General features: G+C 47.1%; 1 protein-coding gene across 1 annotated transcript in view; it reads left to right on the top strand.

Moving 5' to 3' along the window:
• Nucleotides 1-23317, top strand: part of Tns3 (tensin 3) — a 265870-nt gene that overhangs the window by 175108 nt on the left and 67445 nt on the right. Inside the window, exon 17 of the mRNA XM_076836877.2 lies at nt 11970-13226. Within this exon, the coding sequence (XP_076692992.2) occupies nt 11970-13226 (1257 nt within the window). The remainder of the gene's footprint in view (nt 1-11969; nt 13227-23317) is intronic.

Raw genomic sequence — 23317 nt, 5'->3', positions numbered from 1 at the left:
CCCCACGTGGGCAGCTTATTTGGGAGCTTATTAGGAAACTCAATTCAGTATATCTTCATTAGAAATATTATCCCATGCATAAGAAATTGGAACTTTTCAGGGTTAAAAAGTTTAGGGTCTCTCAAAACTTCTCTGAGCCACAGAACTGCCTTCTGGCCAAATTTTAACAAGGTCTCAAAGACTGTGTTGTTTCATGAGAAGTTAATGCTAACAGTCTGAGCAGGCCCCATGTAATCAAAAACCCACTGGTGGGGAACATATGGAAAAGGAGAGCATTTTGACATGCCAGCTCAGTGGCCACCAGCAACATAAACAGCAAGATCTGAAGCCTAAGTGGTGCTAGCTGCCATATAATTCATGAAGACTTATAGCAGCTCATTTATAAAGCTATTATCAACATGAAGAAAATTTACCCGCGGGCCCCCCCCCCCCCACACACACACAAAGACAAACCTCAAACCCTAAATAAATGCAACCCAGAGCAACATTAAAGGAAATATTCCTTCTGAAAACATAACTAATTCTGGAATTTCTTTCTGTTAGAAATGAAAAAAAAAAGTCACTTGTCAATGTAAAGCTATTTTTGTTCTTTTACTCATTATTAATACCTTAGTTGTTTTTATTGCACACTTTTTTGATGCAAGGTCAGCATTGGAGATGTGTGGACTGTAGAAGGCTAGGTTCCCCAGTCATAGCTGGACATAGAGTCGGGTCCAACTTGGCAAGACCTCAGATGCTCAGGAGAGGTGTAGACATTCATTTCAGTCCTTAACCATCAGGTTATTTAAATATCTGTTCCTGATCTCTTTTCTTTTGATGTGTATTCTTTGAAGGGAAAATATGATCTGATAAGTTGGTCGCTGCCTTTATTGCGGTGACTGTGATGTTTGTAGATACGGGACAATAAATTGCTTCCTTTGATAGGAAGGTGGGTTAGTCAATACCTTTTACAGAATGCCAAATTTAAAAGAACTTCTTGCACAAGAAGTGCATTATGTCGTATAATAAAAGAGATCCTTTCTCCCAAGGGTGAGCCAAGTTTGTCTTGTCAGAAATGTGTGCCTCTGTGGCGGTTTAACCACGTGATTTATGGAAGGTGAGTGTTACCTTCTGCCTGCACTTACGGCCCAGGCGTGTCCTGTCTCCCCTGTGGGCTGATTGAGTGGTGACTTTTATAGGGTTTCTCATTGTGCTGTGGAAATCTGAAGGCATCCCGGGTGGCCTTTGCTTGTGTAGTAGTGTGTTCACTTAAAGAGTAAGAGCGTGTGGTGGTGCTGTGACCGAAGTTCAGCCAGATGAGGAGTGAGCCATCGACTGAGGCTCACCTAAGTTGAACGTCATGAGACCTGAGATGAAAAGGATCTGCTACAGACACCACAAAAAATACACTGTGTGCAATTAACACTGACAACACAGTCTCCACCACATCGAGCGTGAAAGATGGAAACATCTCCCAGGAGATGGAGGATGTTTGCAAATATTTTCCTACTGGGCGTTTTGGAGAAATTAAATAGAGGCTGAAACAGTGGTTAGTGCTGGCTCTGGATGTCCCTTCAGAAGTTTCTGGAGTGATTGCAGAAGTCTGAGGGACTCTTTGGAGGAGTCCTTTTCCCCGCCTCCTCCGCCTCCACAGTTCAAATTTCACTAAACCTGATTGCACCAACCCCACCCTTGTGTTTACATTGCACTGGTCTTTTTGGCAGAATCCAAGTCCCTGCATAGCCAACTAGATTTTTTTACCTTCTACACTGGCTGAAGTGGGAGGCCAGGGGGGCCCTGGGAGGGAGGCGGGGCACCCCCACTCCGGGATGCTGCTGCAGAGCTTTCCTGGAGGAAAACTGCAGCTGACAGTCACAGACTGACAGAGCCATAGGGTGTTTAGAGGAAGGTAAGCAGCCTCTGTGTGTGTGTGTGTGTGTGTGTGTGTGTGTGTGTGTATGTGTGTGTGTATGCACGTGTGTGCTCACGCCCACATGTGTGTGTGCCTTCTGCAAGGCTCTAGATGCCTGAAACTGAGCCGCGTGCTCTCTGAGACTTGCCAGTTTGCCAAGAGATGGTGCTGACCGGAGAAGATGGGGGTGCATCCTGGAGTGTAATAATAAGCAGAACAGAAGCATTAACCCTGCATGCCCTTCAGGACTAGTCTAGGAATGTCTTTATTTGCAATCTAGAATAGTGTAACTTACCTGCTTCTTTTTGGGGAGAGTTCAGTGGTGGCCTGATGTGGCATGTTTGATTTTCTGGTTGACTCCCTAACTGGCTGGCTCAGGTAATCCTTCATAAGGTTGAATGGACCTCCTGTTTTTCTCTCAGGTAGGTCAGAAAGTGTTTCCCATTTAAAAGTGTGCACAGGGAGCTGGGCTGAGGAGTCAGAAGCTGCCAGGACAGGTGCCAGCTCCATGGTCAGCCCTTGTCTGGTGTTGGATATGAGAGATCTGCCCTGTACAGCCTCCTTGGGCCCTCCCTGATGTGTGTGCCGCTGGGGGCATCTGGGCCTTCTTTGGAACCTGCCTGTCATAGCCCCATCGAGAGCCCTAGTCCTCCTTTATCGCCACATTCCAAAGCCTCACCCAGGAGACCAGAGTGCCTGGAATCCACAGGCTCCTGAGCCACTCCTGGCTGAAGTGGGGCATGGGGCGCGTTCCCTCCCTGGGAGGCTGCTTGTGGCTGGACGGGCGTGTCTGCGTGGAGGGCCCTGTTCCAATTTTTCCTTTCATTATTTTTCCCCGCTGCTCTACATTTCTCAAGAATTTACAGACTGCCTGGCTTTTAGCAAGCATGAGCGCTGAGCTCAGAAGTGCTGGCCAGAAGTGCTGGCCAGTGAGGGAGTCTCTAGTGCCCTTCTGGATATCTCGGCCTGGTATGCTGCTGCCCTCAGCGGCAGGCATCCTCCCTGTCCTGGCCTCCCTGCCTTGAAGTTCACAGGGGCTCAGGACAGTCGGGCTGCTGCACCAAGAAGATGATGTCTGAAAGGGGAATTACTTCTGAAGAGAAAAAAGGTAGGGAGAGAAATAGAGGTTGCCTTCTACAGAGCAGAAGTTTATTACCATCTTAATGACTAAAAAAGGATTAGAGGAAAGGGACACATTTCACCCCACCCTATAATATATCGAAGCCATAGAGTCTCTTACTGTGTAGATTAAAGGTAATATTCTTGAAGGCCCAAGCATGGGCATCCTTTCTTAGCTCTTGACTTTATCTGGAGTGAAAGATAATTCAGTACAAACTCAGAAAATCTTTAGTTAACACAGGGGGGCGGAATCCTATTACAATAAAAGAAAAGCTAATCTTGTTTCAGTGTGAGTTTGTAAATGCTCTAATTATAAATGTTCACGTGGAAAAAGAGCAGTTTTTTACATGTGTGAGCAATTTATGCATGTGAAATCAGCTAGGCAACACCAAACACCCGTGAAAAGGGAACCAACTTGGCACAAACATCTTCTGATGGTAAAGGGCAAGTCTTTGGTACCTGCAGCCCCCCTCAGGCTTGGAGGGAGTGGATACCTTTGGGATATGACCTGAGGTACTCACATTTCCCCACTCGGCCATGGATTCCAGAAGCCTCGTTAACCTCCAGAAGTAACTCCCTTCTAATTTAACCCTGTTTGTAGTCTGGGCCCTAGCTTAGTTTTCAGCCATCTTGGCTTGGTTAAGGACTTTTCCATGTCCAGGGACTGAAACCTGGACCTGTATCACCAGCACTGACATTGCCTGTGGATCTGCCACAGCCTGCGGTTTCACACCCACAGGTCATATAGTTAGCAGGTCCCTTGCAGGTATTGCAGCTCAGCTGTCAGTTGATCCAGCAAGTCCAGAAGAAACAGTCCCTAACTACTCAGATGAGGTCAGATGACAGCAATGGGATCCCAGGGTGTCCACTATGGGATCTGCTGAGCCTCCTGTGCCTCCCCCTAGGGAGCAGGGCCAGTCTCTCTGCCTCCCAGCCCCATGGCTTCTCAGGGTCAGCAGAAGAGCCTCTCTAGGCTTGCTGTGAGCCACAGATGGGTCTGTAGGCAGAAAGCACTATGAACTCAGTGACTGCCTTGCCAGCCTATAACTGTGCTTTTATCTATGGTGTTATCAGTCGCTGAGGAAAGTCTCAGAAACGTGTACAATTTGGACATAGTTTACAGCGGTAAGGGCTTGAGCCCAACAGCTCAGCCACAAAACCATGCTGTGTGTAGACAGTTAGAAAAATGGATGCCTGGGACAATTTGCATCATGTAAAATGATGACTTATGGAGCTTTTTGATAAATGAGAAAAAAGATGCATCTTCTACTAACAAACTGAACATAGATTTATGTTTGGAAGGAATTCTTCCACTGAGCTACTTGGACTCATGACTTGTACATGCATGGAGCACTCTGCTTCCCCCAGCGCTGGGCCCAGAGTAGACACCAACATAAATCGTAAATGAGTTCTGGGAATTCTCCACTCCAACATACCAGGGAGAAAGGGCTCAGTGCAGTGCTGAAGCATGCCCTGCCCTCGGCATCGGTCTCCTTGAACCCACAGTGGTCCCAGGAGCTATCTCCAGGTTACTTGTCTTCAGACAAGGAGAATGAGGCACAGAAAGGTTGAGCATTACACCCTAGTTCACACAGCTATGATCAAGCCGGAATTCAAGTCTAGATAGAGTATGCCAGAAAGTCTAGAAGAAAATGAAGATGTGCACAAAAATCACTCCAGTGCAAATGTGTAACACACTCTGCCATAAGAGAGGCACCAGGGACCAGGTCAGCAAACCCAAGAAGAAGAGTGTTTCTATCATCTCAGGAATGTAGGAAGAAGAAGAAGATGGGAGAAGGAGGAAGGAGAAAACAGGGAGGAGGAAGGGCAAAAGGGCGGGGGAGAGTACTGAGGGAGCCATGGGGTGGGGGTTGGGGGGCATCTCATTAGGAACCTGGTGTCTGTCTTGATCTCATGATGATTGTTATCATTGAGGTATGTTGTGTGTTCATTCTCTTTTGTGACAGTTGCCTAAATTTGACAGCCATTCTGCATTGTTGCTCTCACCTCAATCAAGACAGGCGCCTTGCGTGGCTCAAGCCATCCCTGCCTGTACCCCACTGCAGCCTTCTTTGATCGTGCCTATCCGCAACCCAACCCTTCCTCCCCAGAATGTCACCCTCACGTGTCCCACAGTTGGAGCCTTTGAGCTTGGCTGCCCTCACTAGGTGGAGTCTTTGGAGACCATCCATGAGGCTGTCTGCTGATGGTCCTTTTTTATTTTTTCAGTTGTTGGTAAACCTTTATTTTATTTATTTATATGCGATGCTGAAAAATGAACCCAGTGCCTCACCCATGCCAGGCAAGTGCACTACTGCTGAGCCACAGCCCCCACCGGCTGCTGATGGTTCTTAAGAGTGAAGTCGCCCCTTCCTCCTCAGTGCTCTTCCTAGGAAGGCTGTGGCTGTTAGGGTCTTGCTGTGGGAACCTGTGGCTGCCTCTGCTTATCACACTGTTTGACTGTGTTGAGTTGACTCAGCTAGGTGGCCCTGAATGAGTCATTTGAAGGCAACCTGGAGACGGGACCGTCGATAGCCACTTCTAGAGAAATAGTCTGTTCCCATGGGGTGTGGGTGCAGCCCTCTCTTTGGATAGCTGATTCTCAACACACCTGTGAATGGATGCCAATGAGTCTGTCTCCAGCCAGGAGAGGAAGAGATGTTTTCATCTTTTGCTATTTTTTGGTTACTTTTGAAATATTGTGTGAGTACCACCTACCCTTACAGAAAGCCACTTTTTTCAGGGAGGGTGGGTGGGGAGTGGTGTCCCACAGGCAGAGCTGGTGGGAACCTCTGTGGCTTCAAGAGTTGTTCTCTAATAAGACAAGATGTCCTTGCTGCTTTTCCTTCCTCCTGGTTCTTTTCCACAGTTTAAATCTCACTGGTGTGCCATGAAGGTCTTTCAGTGCCAAATGTATGTTTGTTTGATTTTTAACAAGATCCTAGCTGCAGGGGAATTATTATCAGGCAGTATATGAGCCACCTTTGAGATGGAGGCCCTTGTCCTGGTTGGTTTAGAGTGGCAGCAGCACACAGGGAGAGGGGGCACTGAATGGGAGGGTTTACCCAGAACAGGGGCATGTTAGGGTTCTTATCTGCTTCTGTCTGTAGGTTCTTAGACAAGCCCCTTCCCTGGCTCTCGGAGCAGGTTCTCCATCTCCTGCACGAGAGTGGGCTCTGACTGGCCCATATTCCCCTTGAGCCACAGCAACAATTTACAACCTGACTTTAAATATGGCTGGCTCCCCTGTCCTCAGGTTCAACCACCTGAGGATCAAAATATTCTAAAAATAGGGGGATACGGTTTTAGCTCCGTTGGTAGAGTGCTTACCTTGAATGCACAAGGCCCTGGGTTCAATCTCCAGCACTGAAAAAAACAAAAGTATTCTAAAACTAAATTACATCTGAATTGAATATATACAGACCCGTTTTCTTGTCATTACTCCTTAAAAAGTAGATTTTTTTTTGGTGGGGAGTATACTGGGGATTGAATTCAGGGGCACTTGACCATTGAGCCACATCCGGAGCCCCCCCCCCCCTTTTTTTCTCAGTGAATTGCTTAGTGCCTTGCTTTTGCTGAGTCTGGCTTTGAACTTCCTGCCTCAGCCTCCCAAGCCACTGGGATTACAGGTGTGCTGTACCGTGCCCATTAACAGTAGAGTTTAACAAGCATTTTCTTAGTGTTTATATTGTATTAGGTACTATAAGCATTGTAGAAATGATTTACCAGCAATGGGGAGATATGCGTAGACTGTATATAAATACTAAGCCATGTGCATAAGGTACTTGAGTGTCTAAGGATCTGGGCACCACTCCTCACCAATACTGAGGGATGACTGATAGGAAAAGACACAAGGCTCAGATGAGTGACTTTATACCCTGGAACTTCCCACCTAGCCCTGACAGCTTAGGTGGCACTCTAGTGTGCAGAGGCAGAGGGGAACCTCAAAGCACTACCCTCACCCAAGGGGTACAGTGGGGAAGGGTAGGGCTCACTGTCCCTGTCTCTTAAAGCCATGAGGTAGGAACCCCAGCCCAGGGACACAGGTGGGTATATTTGATTGACCGCTTCATTTTTTTGGTCTTGATATAGCAAATGACTTTCTGTGTCACTTTTCCATACTAGAGCTATGTTTTGAGGAGCCCTCTGCCATGGGGGAAAGACAGGTGTCCTTCTGTGATTAACCAGGATGTCAAGAGGCTTCTAGCAGTGGGGTCTGGACTCCTGTTAGATTTTCGTGGAGGGATGTAGTCAGCCATGCGAGGACCCTGCCCTCACTCCCCCAGTTACATTTCCTTTCTGTTCTCTTTGTATTGCCCTTATCTGTAGTTTTTGCATCTGGTCTTAGAAAGCAAAACAACAGCCAGAATATTTAGATGAGGGGCCCACAGCATGGCAGCCCTAAACTCAAGCAGGAAGATGGACATTTGTAGATGAGATGAGAAACATGTCCCCGGTCCTGGCTCTTGGACATGTGTAGGTCTGTACAAGGAATGGCCACCTCAGAGGTGGCAGGGGGCTGGAAATGGCAAACTGTGTGTGACCTTCGGTTGTGTACCTGCTGTTTGCCAGGACTCCAGCTTGTTTACCTTCATGCCTCGGTTGTGAGCACACTGGTCAGATAGCATTCACGCATCCCTGGGATCTCTGCATCCTGCTTCCTACTCCACCGGCGCACAACTTTTTTGTTTTCTTTAAAATTTTGGAACTTTGTACTTTTCCACTTTTGTTCTGGGTCATTTGAAGACCAGCCAGGTGAGTGAGGAACCACGGCCAGTCCCCATCCAGACTCCCAAGGACGGCCAGACTGGCTTTGCTGCCTAGAAGTGGGTGTTTGGAGGCCCAGAGAGAGCAGGACCTGGGGCTGCAGGTGACCAAGGGCTGAGGGAACCTCTACCTTCAGACTCTTACTATTGTATGTTTGGAGGGTTTTGTTGTTGTTGTTGTTGTTGTTGTTGTTGTTATTATTATTATTATTATTATTATTTGCCTGCAAAGGCAGCTGAGTTCATTTCCAAAACACCTTCCTAGGTTTTGTCATGTGAGAACAAGCCGGAACATTTAGTTTCTCAATTACTCAATGTCCACTGGGCGCCAGGGCTGTTCTCTCATGCTGAATCCCAGAGGGAGCAAAACAAAGGAAACCCTGCCTAAGGGAGCCTCTGTTCAAACCTGTGAGTGAGAAGGACAGCACACAATATGCAGGATACGTGCGTTAAGAGTGGGTGAAGATTTGTGTCGCAGGTAAAATCCCAGGAAGAGAGGATGGCAGGGAAGGGCATGCTGAGCATGTGGAGGAGCCCTGGAGGCAGAGAGTGGCAAGTGGGGAGAGCACAGGCTCTGAGGCAGGTTTGTGCCTCAGTGGTCTGGGAGCAGCAGGGCTGGCTGTGAGGGCATGAGTCCCGGGAAAGGACAGAGCCTTGTCCACTGTGGGAAGAATGTCCAGTTGTAATTAGGGGTACCCTTCTTAGGGTCCTATGAGCTGGAAACTTTGTAGATACATATTCTTTAGTTCTTACAACATCACTGAAAGATAGAAATAATTATTCCATTTTTATCAGTGAAGAACCAGAGGCTCAGACATTCTAAATGTCATGTCAGCAACATACACAGAGTAATGACGAATTGGGACTCTATCTCGAAGTATGAACTTAAGTGTTTCCTTTGTCCAAAAGAGAAGTTCAGGTCCTTCCTTTGCAAAGCAGTAGCCCTTTACAGAGAATGGGACGGGAATAATAAATGCTTGGGCCCCTTCTTTGTCCTTCCCCCTGAGACTTTAGGGTGCAGGTCTGTGTCTGTGAAGCTCTGGGATGGCCTCTTGGAAGTCCCTCCCTTTAGGAAGATCTGTGCTCCTACAAAGTGATTCAGAGGCATGGGCAGGTCCAGTCTTGGGATTGAATCACTTTGCTTCATTTTCTTGTCCTGAAGATTTAACATTTGTTGGCCATTTTCTGATGTTGAAAGTTATCTATGTGTGGAGTAAGAAGTTTATGAAAGCCCAGTGTGGTCTTTGTCCCTGCATGGGGCTCCATGGCTCCACTCTGTCCAATGGCTGCCTGCCTCTGGGAAGACTCCAATATTCCGCCTGGGCTGTCAGATGGATGAAACCCAGTTTTTCCTAAAGGCTCAACTGTGTTTGGCATGGATCTAATACGTAGCCAGTGGATGGAAATGGTCATTTTACTATTATCATTTTAAGGTTTCTACTGCTAGAAAATACATAGGATTATTCATGACCTCCCAGCCAAGAGAATATCCTGCTTTTTACATTTTATAGGTCCTTATTTATGCACTATTCTTAGTAAGTGATTAGCCAACTGATCCTACCTCAGAATGATTAACAGGCATTTTTTGGCTGCATCCCATTTTAAATTAGAAGAAATTTTTACAACTTATTCTTGAGTTCCTTTAAGAAAAAATCAACAAAACATCGTGCTAGTTAATTCGGTGTTAGGGAGAAGTCATATTTATGAATTTATGGAAGTCATAAACGCAAAATCTCAGCAGCATGAAATCTGTTCCTGTAGTGAGCAGACTGGTTCCTACGGCTGTGTGGCCCAGTGGGTCTGTGCTCTGGTTGCCTTTCTGGTCCAGGGAACTGACTAGTCCAACAAGCATCCAGTGTGGAGTCTCTGAGGTTCTTATAGACCAGAAATCACTTCTCAATGTTCTCTCCTCTTTTCCACCTCATACTGGACTGGGAGGAAGAACCCATTTACCAGGTCGTCTGTTGTTGAGTTTTCCTAGCAACAGAGCACCCTGGACTGAAACCAAATTAAGCTGGTGTTTACTCTGAGCTATAAAGATGCTCAGTGGTGTGCACTGTCATTTTCTTCCCAGGTCAGCCTTCAGGGAACATCTACCCCTCCCCCCATTTACTGCTGGGAAGTTGAAGGTCAGGTGAACACCCTGGTTGGTAAAACCCTGAGGGGCCGTCTTGGGGGAGCCAGGGCTTGAACCTAGGTCTGTCTGGGGCCAGGCCTTTCTTCAGGGGCCATTCACTACACAATCTTATGATTCAATAAATAGATTAACTATGCACATTTGAACCTGTGGAGGTGACATTTGCACATGCCTTCTATTTTGGGCCTCTTTCCAGGCGTCTCTTTGTCTGGTTTGCATAGAGCTGGGTGCAGCAGGTGTTTCAGGCTCTGCCAAGGTCACTTGCTGGTCCCTGGGCAGGGCCATGTGACTCCTCATGGGTAGGGCCACCCAGAGTCTCAGGTGTGTGCCCTTCTGGTACTCTTCCTACAGGTAGGCCCACAGGTAGGGACTGCAGGGGCCCTCAGGCTTCAGAGCCTGGGTTCTAGGTCCCCCTCTGCCTCCTGACAGCTGCTTGATCTTGGGAAAGTTATTTATTATCTTCAAGCCTTAGTTCATGTTCATTCTAGAAAAATAAGAAATAAAGTTCATACTTTATTATGAAATAAAGTTCATACTTTATTATGTTGGGTCATACTGTGAGACTTGGAGAAAGTGCACGATAGAAAGTACGTAACAGGGCTCAGTCAACAGCATCTGCCATTAACGCCCTATATTGAATTAATCCCATGGCCCAATCCAGGATGTGCTCATGTCAACAATTGCTCTATCTTCAAATCTTTGCTCATTTACAGCATTTTGTGTATCATTTTTGACCCCAGATTCTCCCTCCCCCAAGCTCTACTCTAAGATGAGGATTGGGTCTTCCAAACTAGACTATACCCCGGTGTTTCCATGTTATAACCTTCATCTCTGCACATTGTCCCTTGGGTGCCAGAAGAAGGAAGCCCAGGGCTGTGTGTGTTCTCAGGGGCTGTGTGATCTTGGGGTTTTGTGAGCTCTCGGCATGGTATCCCAATACCTCTCCAGACCCTGCCATGTCTTTCCAGCCAGCCATCACTGACCTTGGCCATGTTTCCAACCTGGAACCTGAGGGCTGTGAGGCACATGCTCAAGGCAGTCCCTCAGAGTGGCTGAAGGGTCATACTCAGTTGCTGCCAGGCAGTGGTGGTTCAAGTCTCAAATTCTAGGTGCCCAGGCAGCTTGGGTTTCCAGCCATCTGTAGCTCCCCTGTTGTGGAATGCCTGCAATTTCACAGTTGAGAAACTGAAGGAGGGTGGGGGAGGCCCTGCGGGGTGAGATGTGCTGACTACAAACTCCAGCTTATTTTAGGAGGCTCTTGCTGTGACACACCATGTGTGGCTAAGGCGATGAATGGCTGCCAGTCAGCAGACTGTGGCTTGGGAATCTCTGAATGCCGCTGCCAATTCTCTGATTAATAACAGCAGCAGCGGGTTCAGCTCTTCCAGCATGAACCGCAGGCCTGATTTCTGTTTTCCTGACATTCCATGGATGGGGGTCAGTGTGTGGAATGACATCTATGACACAGTCATCAGGCACCTATGTGGCCCAAAGATGTTTCGCTAAAAATGAAGGCTCAGGATCCTTTCCTGGACTTTCCCTTTCCATTGGGTTGTATGTTTAGATTTTAGCAGATTCTGATATGTTGGGAGGACAGCAGGTTTGTTGACGACGTATTCCATTTATCGATTTAATGAGTTTGTTACTTACCACTTAGCTAGTAGATTATGGATAGAAGTTCTCCTGTCTTAGATGCACAGTCAGTTCTTGGGGACTTATGAGCTGAGTGGACTTCACTTTCCAAATTACAAAGACATTAACCATGAGCCCTTTAGGCAAAATGATTCAGAGGATGAGGTTTCCCTTAGCTTCAAGGAAGGACAGTTCTTTTTGCATAGAAAGGTGAAAGTGATTCTAGCATCTGAAGGTCCATTAGCATTCACTCTTTGGAGGATATGTGGATTTGGGGACCACAGCTGAGTGTTGGTCCCTGGTTATTGTGCCTGTTGTGTATTGTGAATTCATTTATCTGTCTAGACAAGCGCCTGGACCCACTGTGAGTGGCTGCGCTTCCCTCCTCCCCGACTTACAGCCTATCTCTTGCTTTCCTCTGCAGTTCTGCACACTCAGGGCCCCGTTGATGGCAGCCTCTATGCCAAGGTAAGGAAGAAGAGCTCCTCAGATCCTGGCATCCCTGGCAGCCCCCAGACTGTGCCAACTGCCAGCAGCCCAGACCACAGTGACCACACCTTGTCAGTCAGCAGTGACTCAGGCCATTCCACTGCCTCGGCCAGGACCGATAAGACCGAGGAGCGCTCAGCCCCGGGAGTTCGGAGGGGACTGAGTCCCCAGGAGAAGGCTGAGTTGGACCAACTGCTCAGCGGTTTTGGCTTGGAAGATTCCCGGGGCTCCCTTAAGGACATGACTGATGCTCGCAGCAAATACAGCGGGACACGCCATGTGGTGCCTGCTCAAGTCCATGTGAATGGAGATGCTACCCTGAAGGACCGGGAAACAGATATTCTGGATGATGAGATGCCCCACCATGACCTGCACAGTGTAGACAGCCTGGGCACCCTCTCCTCCTCTGAAGGGCCGCAGTCGGCCCACCTGGGTCCCTTCACCTGCCACAAGAGCAGCCAGAACTCCCTCCTGTCTGATGGCTTTGGTAGCAATGTTGGTGAAGATCCGCACGGCACCCTTGCTCCTGACCTGGGCCTTGGTGTGGATGCCCTCTATGAGCGGGAACGGACGTTTGGAAGCCGAGAGCCTAAGCAGCCACAGCCTCCGCTGAGGAAACCCTCTGTGCCCACCCCTACGCAGGCTTTTGGGCCGAGCAGCTACTCCACCCAGACCTGGGTTCGTCAGCAACAGATGGTGGCCGCTCATCAGTACAGCTTTTCCCCCGATGGGGAGGCCAGGCTAGGCAGTCAGGGCACAGCAGACAGTTCTGGCCTCACCCAGACACAGCCACGGCTTCCTATCACCCCAACTCGTGGAACCAGTAGCAGAGTGGCTGTCCAGAGAGGCATTGGCAATGGACCGAATCCCCCTGACACACAGCAACCCTGTCCCAGCAAAGTGTTCCAGCCCAGGTTTCCAGAAGATAAGGTCATGAACGGAACCAGCCAGGACCTGAACGTGGGCCCCTCCCCAGGCTCTCCCACCCTGGACATAGACCAGTCCATTGAACAACTCAACAGGCTGATCTTGGAGCTGGATCCCACCTTTGAGCCTTATCCAACTCACATTAACACCCTCAACAGCCTGGCCAATGGCCCCGTGTGTCCAGATGGCATGGGAGGTGGGCTCCGGGTGAGCAGCAGGCTGTCTGACTCAGCCGAGGGCCCCAGCAGGAACCCCGGGCGACAAGGTAAGCCAGCACTCCATGGCATATTGACACTTGATGAGAAAGGAGCCGACTGGGTGGTTAGCTTTGATCGAAACTCTCACAGTGGGGAATATGCCTCTCACAGATTCTATTGTCGTATAGGATGGTGACCTCAGATCAAAATAGTACTGTGCCACCATAGGCCCTTGGTCACACATTTGAAGGGTGGGAAGAACAGGGCACAAAACCTGCCATTAGAGCTAGTGCAGGGCGGGAATCGGGCCCAGCTGGCTGAAGAGGGCTGTCTGGGCCTTCGTTTCACTCTGGTTATGTCTGCTAGAGCTGCAGCCAGCTAGTGGGGAGAATGTTGGCAGCCAGGCCGCCTGAAGCAGATTCCCCTCTGCCTCCTACTCGGCTGTGTGCCAGTATATGCCTTCTCCAAGCCTTGGTTTCCATGTCTGTACTATGTGCTTAATAGTAAAGCCTTTGTCACTCCAAGAATGTCAGTAGGTTAATGGAGGAAGGATACTTATCCCATCCATGAATTACAGGTCCATCCCTGGGCTTCTCTTTCTGTTGAGCCTCCTCCAAGGCTAAGGTGAGTGTAGCCAACTCCATGGGCCCGTTTGGCCTTCAAGTCCCTCTCTAACATGGGGAACATTTGATAGTAACCTGGATTGTTCTGGAAGAGTGCCAGGCACATCAGTGAATCTGAAGGTTGGGGAATGAAGTGATGGAGAGGTGTGTCTGGAGGTTGAGCCTTAGTCTGGCATCTTGGTGTAGTGGCCCTTTTCATCTTCCCACAGACCCTGGTTAGAGGGATCCACCCCTGAGTTACTTTCACATTGGCTACAGTGTCAGTTGGCTTCATGGTCCTCTCAGGTGTGCACAGGTGGGATGGACCCAGAGTCTGTTCCTTCTTTGGAAGCAGACAAGTGAGGATTGCAGCCTGACTCAGGTCTGGGTCACTCAAGGCAGGAATGCATGCTTTGCAGACAAGACTCCAGCCTCCGTGATGAGTAGGGCTGCCAGCTGACCCTGTGACTTCCGTGGTAAGGGATGGAGGGTGTTACACTGTCTATGAAAAGGAGGTCCTACCCCAGTGTTTGGTGATGGAAGGTGGGAAGAATGCCAATTCACATCACCTCTGGTGTACTGGGATCACCAGTGAGCAAAGAGTGGGCTGATCTGAGTAACTCATACCATGTACATCACCTCACTGAGCTGGAAGAGCCTCCCTCAATTAGGTTGTCAGACTCTACAATACATCCATATAACAACCACAGCCACCACAACAGCAGTAGTAGCAGTGACCAAGGATTCTGTCCAGATCTAAACACTTAGATGTACTGGCTCACTTAATCCAATGCATTCAAGAAGTTCTGGGTTTGAAAAAAGGTTTTAGTGGGAACAAAACCTGCACAATGGCATGTTATTTATCTCAATAGGCCTTCTTTAAAAACTACTTGGAAAAATTAAAATTATGAGTCTTTTCTCTGGAATTAAAATTTCTCCTGAAATTTGGAAGAGGCTGCAGGCATCTGAGTATGTGTGAGGAAGAGTCATTTATGCCCAGGGACCCATACAATAGTATCTTCAGGTTACTATTTTCCATTGGACTGAATTCAGTCCTTTGAGATTCCTGTTCCTGTTGTAATGAAACAGGTATAAAGCCTGGGATTGAGAAGGCCAAGTCCTATCTTGCTCCCTTACATTGGCTGTTTTTAAATTTCTTGATGCACTTGATACTTTAATACCTGGCATTATAATTTTAATTTCAAATCCTTGGTAACTGAGGATTTTTATTTTATTTTAAAAATAATTTCAATTTTGAAATTAAAGGACTGATATTTCAATTGACCAGTAAAATTCAGTGCTTGGGTGAGTGATCATGAAGATTTAAAATATCTGTTAATTTATTCATGTTCAACAGGCATCTTGGGCCATTGCCCGATTTTTTTTTTTTTTTTTTTTGATCTTTAGAATTGTAGAGATTTCAGAAGATCAGATATATGCAAACTGGATACAAATCATTGAGATCTTCTTGAAATTTGAAAATGACCTTCTTGTAGGAAACTCGTTGCAAATGTGCTGCTTGTTCCTAAGCAGGGATCATGGGCACTGAAGTGCTACTCAGCACTAGGACCTGGGCAGAGCCACCATGCTTTTCCTCCAGCCAGCTCCCTCTTCCAGCACAAGCTTCCTCTTTTAGGTAAGCACTTAGCTGGGAGATGGAGCAAGCCTGTGACTTATATAAAGAGGCCTGGAAGGTACAGGTGACCTCCAAACAACCTGTGCTACTGGCTTTTGGATCTCAGTTAAATACATCTCTTCTTGATAGAATGTTTATATATCTGTTTCCAGCCCAAATGGGTGGGGAAGGGAATGTTCCTTTCCTCCCTGGCAGGTAGGGAGAACACTTGAACCCTCTTGATGTTGAAATTTCAGTACCTTCACTTGCATTTCTTAAATTGCAAAAGGCTAGATTGATGACCAACAGAAAGCAAAAATCCCTAGATACTATCAGGGAAACTCATTAAAGTATGGTGGTTAACCAGCAGATTCTGAGACCCTGGAACTTCTTCAGAAGGTTGGGATGCTGAAAAACCTGCACTTTGAAAGTGTCCAGGGGCCATTTTCCTCTGTCAGGAGGAAAGCAAAGACTGCCTTGCTGGGGTCCCAATACATGTCTCTCAGTTCCAGTATGTTGAATCGGAAGGGCCCAGCAATAGTAAAAGGAATCATAATGTGCCCAGGATGGTACAATCCGTCATTCCCACATCATTGGCTATGAGACCAAGTCCCATTGACAGTGCAGCAGCTCCTGACCACAGCCATTGAGGCTCATGCACACAGTGAAAACTGCAAAATTCTCCATCTTTTCCATGTGCCCCTCCTCAATGGCAGGCCTTCTCTCTTAGCTCTGGATGCCAGCTACCATACAGCTGTCTTAATTCTGGCCATAGATAAAGGCTTGACACAGAGACTCAGCATCCTGAAGTGAGTAAAATCCTTCACTCTCTCAGATAGTGTCCTGAAAACAAGAAAGACCTCTAGTTGTGGTCAGGAGTTGAGAACAGCATTGCCCAGTGCTCCTATGGACTATTGCACGTCCTGCAGAACCATGCAACTTGACATTACACCAGCTCCGCAGGAAGTAGCAGTCCCACCAGGGGTCTGGTTATTTCTGAGATGAAATAAGATGTGAAAACTGAATATGTCTCTTTCATACTGGCACTGCAATGATGTACTGCTATGGCTACTGTTCCTGGTTGTAGTGGTGGTGATATGGTGATAGGGATGGTGATTATAGTGATGGTGATGATCGCTGCTAATGTGGTGATGATGGGGGCAGGTAATGATTTTGAATATGGTAAGGATGATTGCAATAATTTGGATCTTAAGAGTCCCCAAAGGTTCTTGTAATAAGAACTTGCTCCCAGAAAGATGCTACTGGGAGGTAGTGAAATCTTTAAGGAGGGAGCCTAGCGGGAAGTCTGTAGGTCCTTGGGGTTGTGCCCTTGAAGGGTAGAGTGGGTCCTTGTCTCTTCTTCTTCCTCTTTTTTTCCCTGTCCAGCCTCGAGGTGCTGGTTTTGCTCTGCTACACTTTCCTACTATGAGGTACTGCCTTGCCACAAGACTAAAACGAGGGCCACTGCTCATGAGCTAAAACTGTGGGCCAAAATAACCCTTTTGTCTTTATAAGTTGACATGCCTGGTATTTGTTATAGTGACCCAAAGCTGACTAACACAATGATGGTGGTGGTGATGGTAGTAAGGGCTTCCACCCTGAGTGCCTTTCTGTTCCAGGCACCTTCTCACCCACCAGGTCTTGTAACAGAGCTCCCGTATGCCTGGCTCTGTATCCTGTGGTGGTGCCCTTATTCTGCTACACTCACATTTTTTTCACCAGCCAGGTATCATCTCAGGGGCAGTGCCCATGACTTAAATCATTGCTTCCTGGCATGTAGTAAGAGTTTGATAAATGTTTGTAAATAGAATGCCATGGAGCAGGTGGCAGTTCACCCCCACCCCCTGCCCTGGGACCCAAGTTGTTCTGCTATGTAGGCATTGATATGAAATTTATCTTGGGACCATGTAGGGTACCCATCTCTGCCCACAGGACAAAAGACGGGCCATGCAGAGGTGGGGTGTCAACCTTGGTGACAGGCCTGGCACTGTCCGCTACTGAGTGCAATATTTGAAAAGTGCAGGGAGTTGGATTTGGCAGCATTTTACTGTCTCTAGGTGACCAACTGCCAGCCAGGGCGACTCCCTCACCCTGGCTGTGCTTCAGTGAGAAGCCCCCTGGATGCTGCTGTCATGCCCATCCTCCCACCCAGCCCACCAGGCTCCCAGCCTCACTCCAGCTTGCACGTGGGTGGGTTTCTTGGATCACATCCTTCAAGTGGGGAGATTTCAATTGATGATACCTGAGTAGCAAGAGCTGTGACTCAGCCTGTGAAATTTACGATTCCACGGATGGCAAAAGCCAGCTGTTTTTTTTTTTCCCCCCATACCTTAGGGGCTTCTGGCTTCATGTTGTCAAAATATTTTATTCATCTTACATCAACCTCAGCCCTCCGCTGACAGGAACCTGGCAGGCATTTGTTCTTGCAGATACGCCTGGGCCTTCCTGTTGGTGTTTTCAACATTCCTCAGACAAGGGCGTCTGCTTCATTAGCATCAGCACAAATCAGATGCCCTATTTATATGGAAGACAGTTTAGAGTAACGAAAGGTGCCAGGTTCTAATTACTGATTTGGTTATGATTAAAGTCCAACCAAAGGCACCACATGTGAGCCCTGGAGGAGCTCTCAGAGCTCAGCAAGTGGTGCCACGTGCCTACCTTGCAAGCTTTGATGGCAGGAATGAGAGGCCAACAGACACGTGGAAGAGGACACAGACACACAGTCCTGCAGCACTAACACTGGGATATCACTGCCTCTACTGAGCAAGTCAGGGAAGGTGTGGGGGCACACCAAGGGACTCTTACAAGCCTAGCTGAGTGAAGGGGATCCAGGCCAGGCAGATGCTGGAGGAGAGGCAGAGGCAATGCAGTGTAGAATGGACGGTGTAGTGGGTTGGGGACGCTCATTGCTGAACCTCCATTACCAGGTGACAATGGCAGGGAATGAGGTCGGAGAGACAGACAGACCCTGCCACAAAACCCAGCTTGGTGTCCAAGAGTGTGGCTCTTCCTAGAGGGCAAGCCACAGGGTCCTGAACAGGGTAGGACTAGTGCCGCAGACTGGCTGGGCACAATTCAGGAGCCACTTGTCAAAAGAAACTAACTTTATTTTTAGAACTACACACGCCAAACAAAACAGCTCCTCAGGAAAAAACCCTCAGAGCCCAACTGCCACCACCAGCGTCCCACAAGCCACACACCCCAACCCAGCCTCTTCCTCCCACAATCCTCCTGCTCTTAAGGCCAATTGGCTGGGTCGCATGGGCGGAGCCAAAAAAGTCCCCCAATGAACAGCTCCGTGGTCTGAAAGGGCAGGGAAACAGCCCAATGAGCATCACCGAAGAGGAGCCAATCAGCTAGATGTTGCTGGGGCCGCTGTGAGCCAATCATCAGCCGGCAGTCTGGAAGTTTGCTGGCAGCTGGAAGTTTGCTGGGGCCCCTTTGGCTGTGGCTCTCAACATCCTAGGATCTTGCCTGCTCATCTTCTGATGAGTGTCACTGGGTACATTCATCTGGTTGAATAAGCCACAGCCAAGGTCATTGGCCTATTTCTATGAAGGACCCTTGCTCAGTATTTGTTAGCATGGTAAAAGAGGCTTTTTTTTTTTTTTTTTCCCTCCTTCTTTTGTTTTTTTTACTAATGAGCTTTGAGAATGGCATGTTTATGTGCCTGAAAATATTAAGAGTTCCCTGCCCGGAGGTTAGGACTGGCCACTGTCCTCCCTGATCTTTGAACTTAGCATTTTAGAACTGTGAATATTGATAGGCTATACATGTGTGAGTGCATATTCAATAATGGAGTAATTTGACTGCACTACAGAGAGCTCTGCGCATTGCCAATCTGAAAAATGTTTTAGAATGAGAAATACACCCCTGGTGCTGAGAAACCAGTGTTGCAATGGCAGTCATATCTAAGTATCCACAGGGGATGGCTTCCAGGACCCCTGCAGAGAGGCTCAGTCCCTTGTAACATGATGTAGTATTTGCATGGAACCTACTCAGTCTTCCTTTATACTTTTAATGACCTTGAGATTGTTTTTAATGTCTCATATTGTGTGCATTGTTGTCATTCTGTATTGCTGAAGGAATGATGATAAAAAAAAGTCTACATTTTCAGATATTTCCAACAGAAGTTGATTGAGTCCATGGTGAAACCCATATATGTGCAGGAATGACAGTACTTTTTTTTTTCTTGCATAAACAAGTATGATATTGAGAGTTAATTATTTCTCTTTACCCTAAGGAGACCTCCTGCAAAGCAGGCAGATTTGGGTGCTGTATGCTGTTACCTAGACAAGTACTGTGAGGAAATCCCTGAATGGGCAGGGCCAAGGCATCGAAGTATAGGAGAGGCATATGGAGCTTACAGGACATGGCTTCCAGGTTGGCAACAGCAGTGGCCTCTTAACCTGTCAGACCCCAAATTCTGTTTCTATATCAAATATTTTATAAAGTCATCTTTACTCTTCTGAAATGAAAATCATAGTTAATATAAACTACTTTGACTCACATTAAAAAATAAATCTGACACCCCAACACTATTGTTAAAGGAAAAATGAAAAAGTAATTTAAATAGGCGTAGGGCTAGGGCTGCGGCTCAGTGGCAGAGCATTTGCCTGGTATGTGTGAGGAACTGGATTTGATCCTTAGCACCACATACAAAAATAAGTAAAATAAAGGCATGCTGTCCATCTAAAACTGCAAAAAAAAAAATGTAATTTAAATAAAATAATATGCTTTTTAAACTGAAAATCACTCCTCAGATTTATTTTATTTTGTATTTTTTATTATGCCAAAATACCCATTAAGCACATCCACATTATTGTATGACCATCACCACTATAGAGTTCCAGAACATATCCGTCCCCCAAAATGGAGACCTTGTTTAAAAAAAAAAAAAAAGAATTTTTTTTTGAGAGAGAGAGAGAGAATTTTTAAATTTATTTTTTAGTTTTCGGTGGACACAACATCTTTGTTTTTTGTATGTGGTGCTGAGGATCGAACCCGGGCCAAACACATGCCAGGCGAGCACGCTACCATTTGAGCCACATCCCCAGCCCTTAAGACTTCTTCTTTTTTTGTGTGTGGTACTGGGGATTGAACCCAGGGCCTTGTACATTTGAGGCAGGCACTCTACCAACTGAGCTAAATCCCCAGCCCTAATGGAGACCTTTTAGCCAGTAGCAAACCTGCCCTATCTGCACCACCTCACCCACAAACCCTGGCCACCACTAATCCATTTTCTGTCTCTGGACTGACCAGTTCTGGACTTCTCATATAAATTCAGTTGAAGGCTGTGTGACCCTGCTTTGTGGCTTCTTTTATGTGGTATGATGTTTTCAAGGCTCATCTGTGTCTATCAGAGATTCATTCTTGTTCATGGCTGAAAAAATTTCCATGATAACAGATAGACCACAGTTTACCCCTTCATCTGTTAATGGCATTTGGGTTATATGCTCCTTTTGGCTATTGGGAACAGTGGTGCTGTGAACACAGGCACACCACTACTTTTTTGAACACCTGTTTGTAGTTCTTTGGTTCATATTTCTGGGAATGAAGTTGCTGGCACATGGTGCAACTGGTGATGAACTTGTTGAGGAGCTGCTTCTCAGATGTTTACAAGTCCCTTTGGAACATGCCAGGCCTCCCCTGTGGACAGCTGGTCTCCAAAAGCTCCACGTTTCTGTGTAGTAGAAACGTGCTGGTCTGTTTGATCCTGTATGGGGCCCTTGCCCTAGGATTGCCTCCTTCACTCAGGGAGACCTGCCAGTTTATTGAATCCCATGATATCGGTGATGAAATCCTCTCTCCATCACGATGAAGAGATTGTGCCAACTCCATAGGCTTGGTGACAGGGTAGCACGGTCTCATTTCTGATCATGCCACATGTTCTCTGCATCATGGCTTGATATATCGCCTCACACCAAGGCCTTGGCTGAAGGGTGTGCCCTCCCTCTCCTTGCATTCCCAGCTGCTCATGTGGGTAGAGAACTGGGAACCATTTCTCCCATGGCCTCCCAGAAGTCACATGAGCCGCTGATCCTCACTCAGTGAACCGCTGGGACCTATGGCGTCCTCTACCTCCAGTGCAGCCCCCAACCCCACTCCTGTGCCCTGAAACCAGCCCTTGGGTCCCCTCCTAAGGAGAGTCATAGAGACAGACCATGAAATTCAGGTAGGTAGTAGGGAAGGTAATTTAAAAAGCGAACAGATTCAATTGAACAGAAAGTAATTGAAGCCCAGTACTAAAACCCTGTTGGTAGGGTCTTCAGGTTAGGGGTGCAGCTCTTTACACCTGTACTCTGAGTTACATGTGTCTTATTAAACATGGGAGCATTGCTGGTGGGATTTGGGTATGCTTCCTGGGTTTGGAGATATAATTTCCTTTTTAAATATTTATTTTTAGAAAAAAATGATGCTATCCAACCAAGCATGTCCGTGTTTCCCAATGGAAAGCATCTTCAATTTCAAAATCTTAAAAAAAAAAAAAAAATAGAATTGCCTTCCTCCCCACCTTGTTGTACCTTTGTGGGAGCCCCCCCCCCACCCCCCACCAGGGTTAGAAATCCAGAAGGATCTTGGCAGAGGGAGGTAGCCCTGCATGGGGAAAGCTCTTTTCACTGTCTTAATACCTCATTTATCACTCAGGCCAGTAATTTTCTAGCTGGTTACACTGTGAAGAACTGCATGCCACCCTACTCTTAAAGAATACGCCCTGTAAAGTGAAGGGGGCTGATGACCAATTCCTGTTTTGATTTGCAAGAACAGAATTCTTGGAGCCACTTCTGGGAGCATTTAAGAACAGTGTTTGAACTTTCCTTGTTATACCAGTCCTTTCTCCTTCACTTTCTAAAAGATGCATATGTTTCTTTGAAGGAGCTGAAATCAGGAGGCCTCCAACTAGCCAGAAAGTAGCCTTTGGTCTTTCTTGGTTTTCACTTCTAGAAATGCATGGAAGTTTCCGAAATCCACTGTGTATGCCTGTGTGATGCCAGACTTGGTTCTTATTTGATCCTATAAAGATCAATCAACAGCTTACCAAACTTTACCTTTCAGTGGCCCAGAGAGAAAACAAAGGTCATATTTTAAAACAGGCCATGTTTTAGGATGCCATAAGTTTCCATCTTTTTTCCCCTTATTTGTGAATTAATTTGTTATTGTATATATATAACATCTTCAACATGATGTTTTGATACACATAACCACACATGATGAAATGATCACTGAGGTGGAGCAAATTAACATATCCATCTCCTTAAATACTTCTTTGTGTGTGCTTGCGTGTGCCTGCCCATGATAAGGACATTTAACCTCTAGTGTTTTAATGGTGTTTTATATACTGAAGCTTTGCTAAAACAGTAGATTCCATTCATTCTTTAGAGCAGGGATTTGCTTCCCTGGCTGCAAGCAAGAAGCCAGAATCAACCAGGGAGCTTGAAGAATGCAGATGCCAAAAATGTCAGAGGAAGCCTGCCTCTGCCTCCAGAGAGAGGCAGAGTGAATTGGCCAGGCAGATCGCCTGGGTGTCAGAACTATTTTAAAGGCTCCCTAATAACTCTAGTGTGAATCCACGGAGACCTTCTGTGGTTTGGTTACCAGTTGGAAACACCCGGGGAATTTTATAAAATGCTGACCATGACATCCTAACTCTGGAGGCCCTGACTTCCTAGGGAAGGGGTGAGGCCTGAGCTGCGGGATCTTACTGTGACAATCATGAACAGCTGCCTCTGAGAACCCCAGTGTTATATCTGTGGTTTTCAACTCAGGCATGTGTCCCAGTCACCTGGGGATCCGACCCGTGTCTTGTGGAGGCCAGTGCAATCCCCTCCAATGGTCTGATAGGACCAGAATTTGTGACCCCTGTTGTAGAATGTAGAGGACAGTGAGTGGTCAATATCCCCCATGAACTGCCTCCCACTGTGCATGGTGGCTCTCTTTCCTC

Source organism: Callospermophilus lateralis, chromosome 1, assembly GCF_048772815.1.
Source record: "Callospermophilus lateralis isolate mCalLat2 chromosome 1, mCalLat2.hap1, whole genome shotgun sequence".
In the NCBI taxonomy this organism is placed as follows: Eukaryota; Metazoa; Chordata; class Mammalia; order Rodentia; family Sciuridae; genus Callospermophilus; species Callospermophilus lateralis.
Note: the sequence above shows the minus strand (reverse complement) of the source record. Positions and strands in the feature narration are given on the sequence as shown.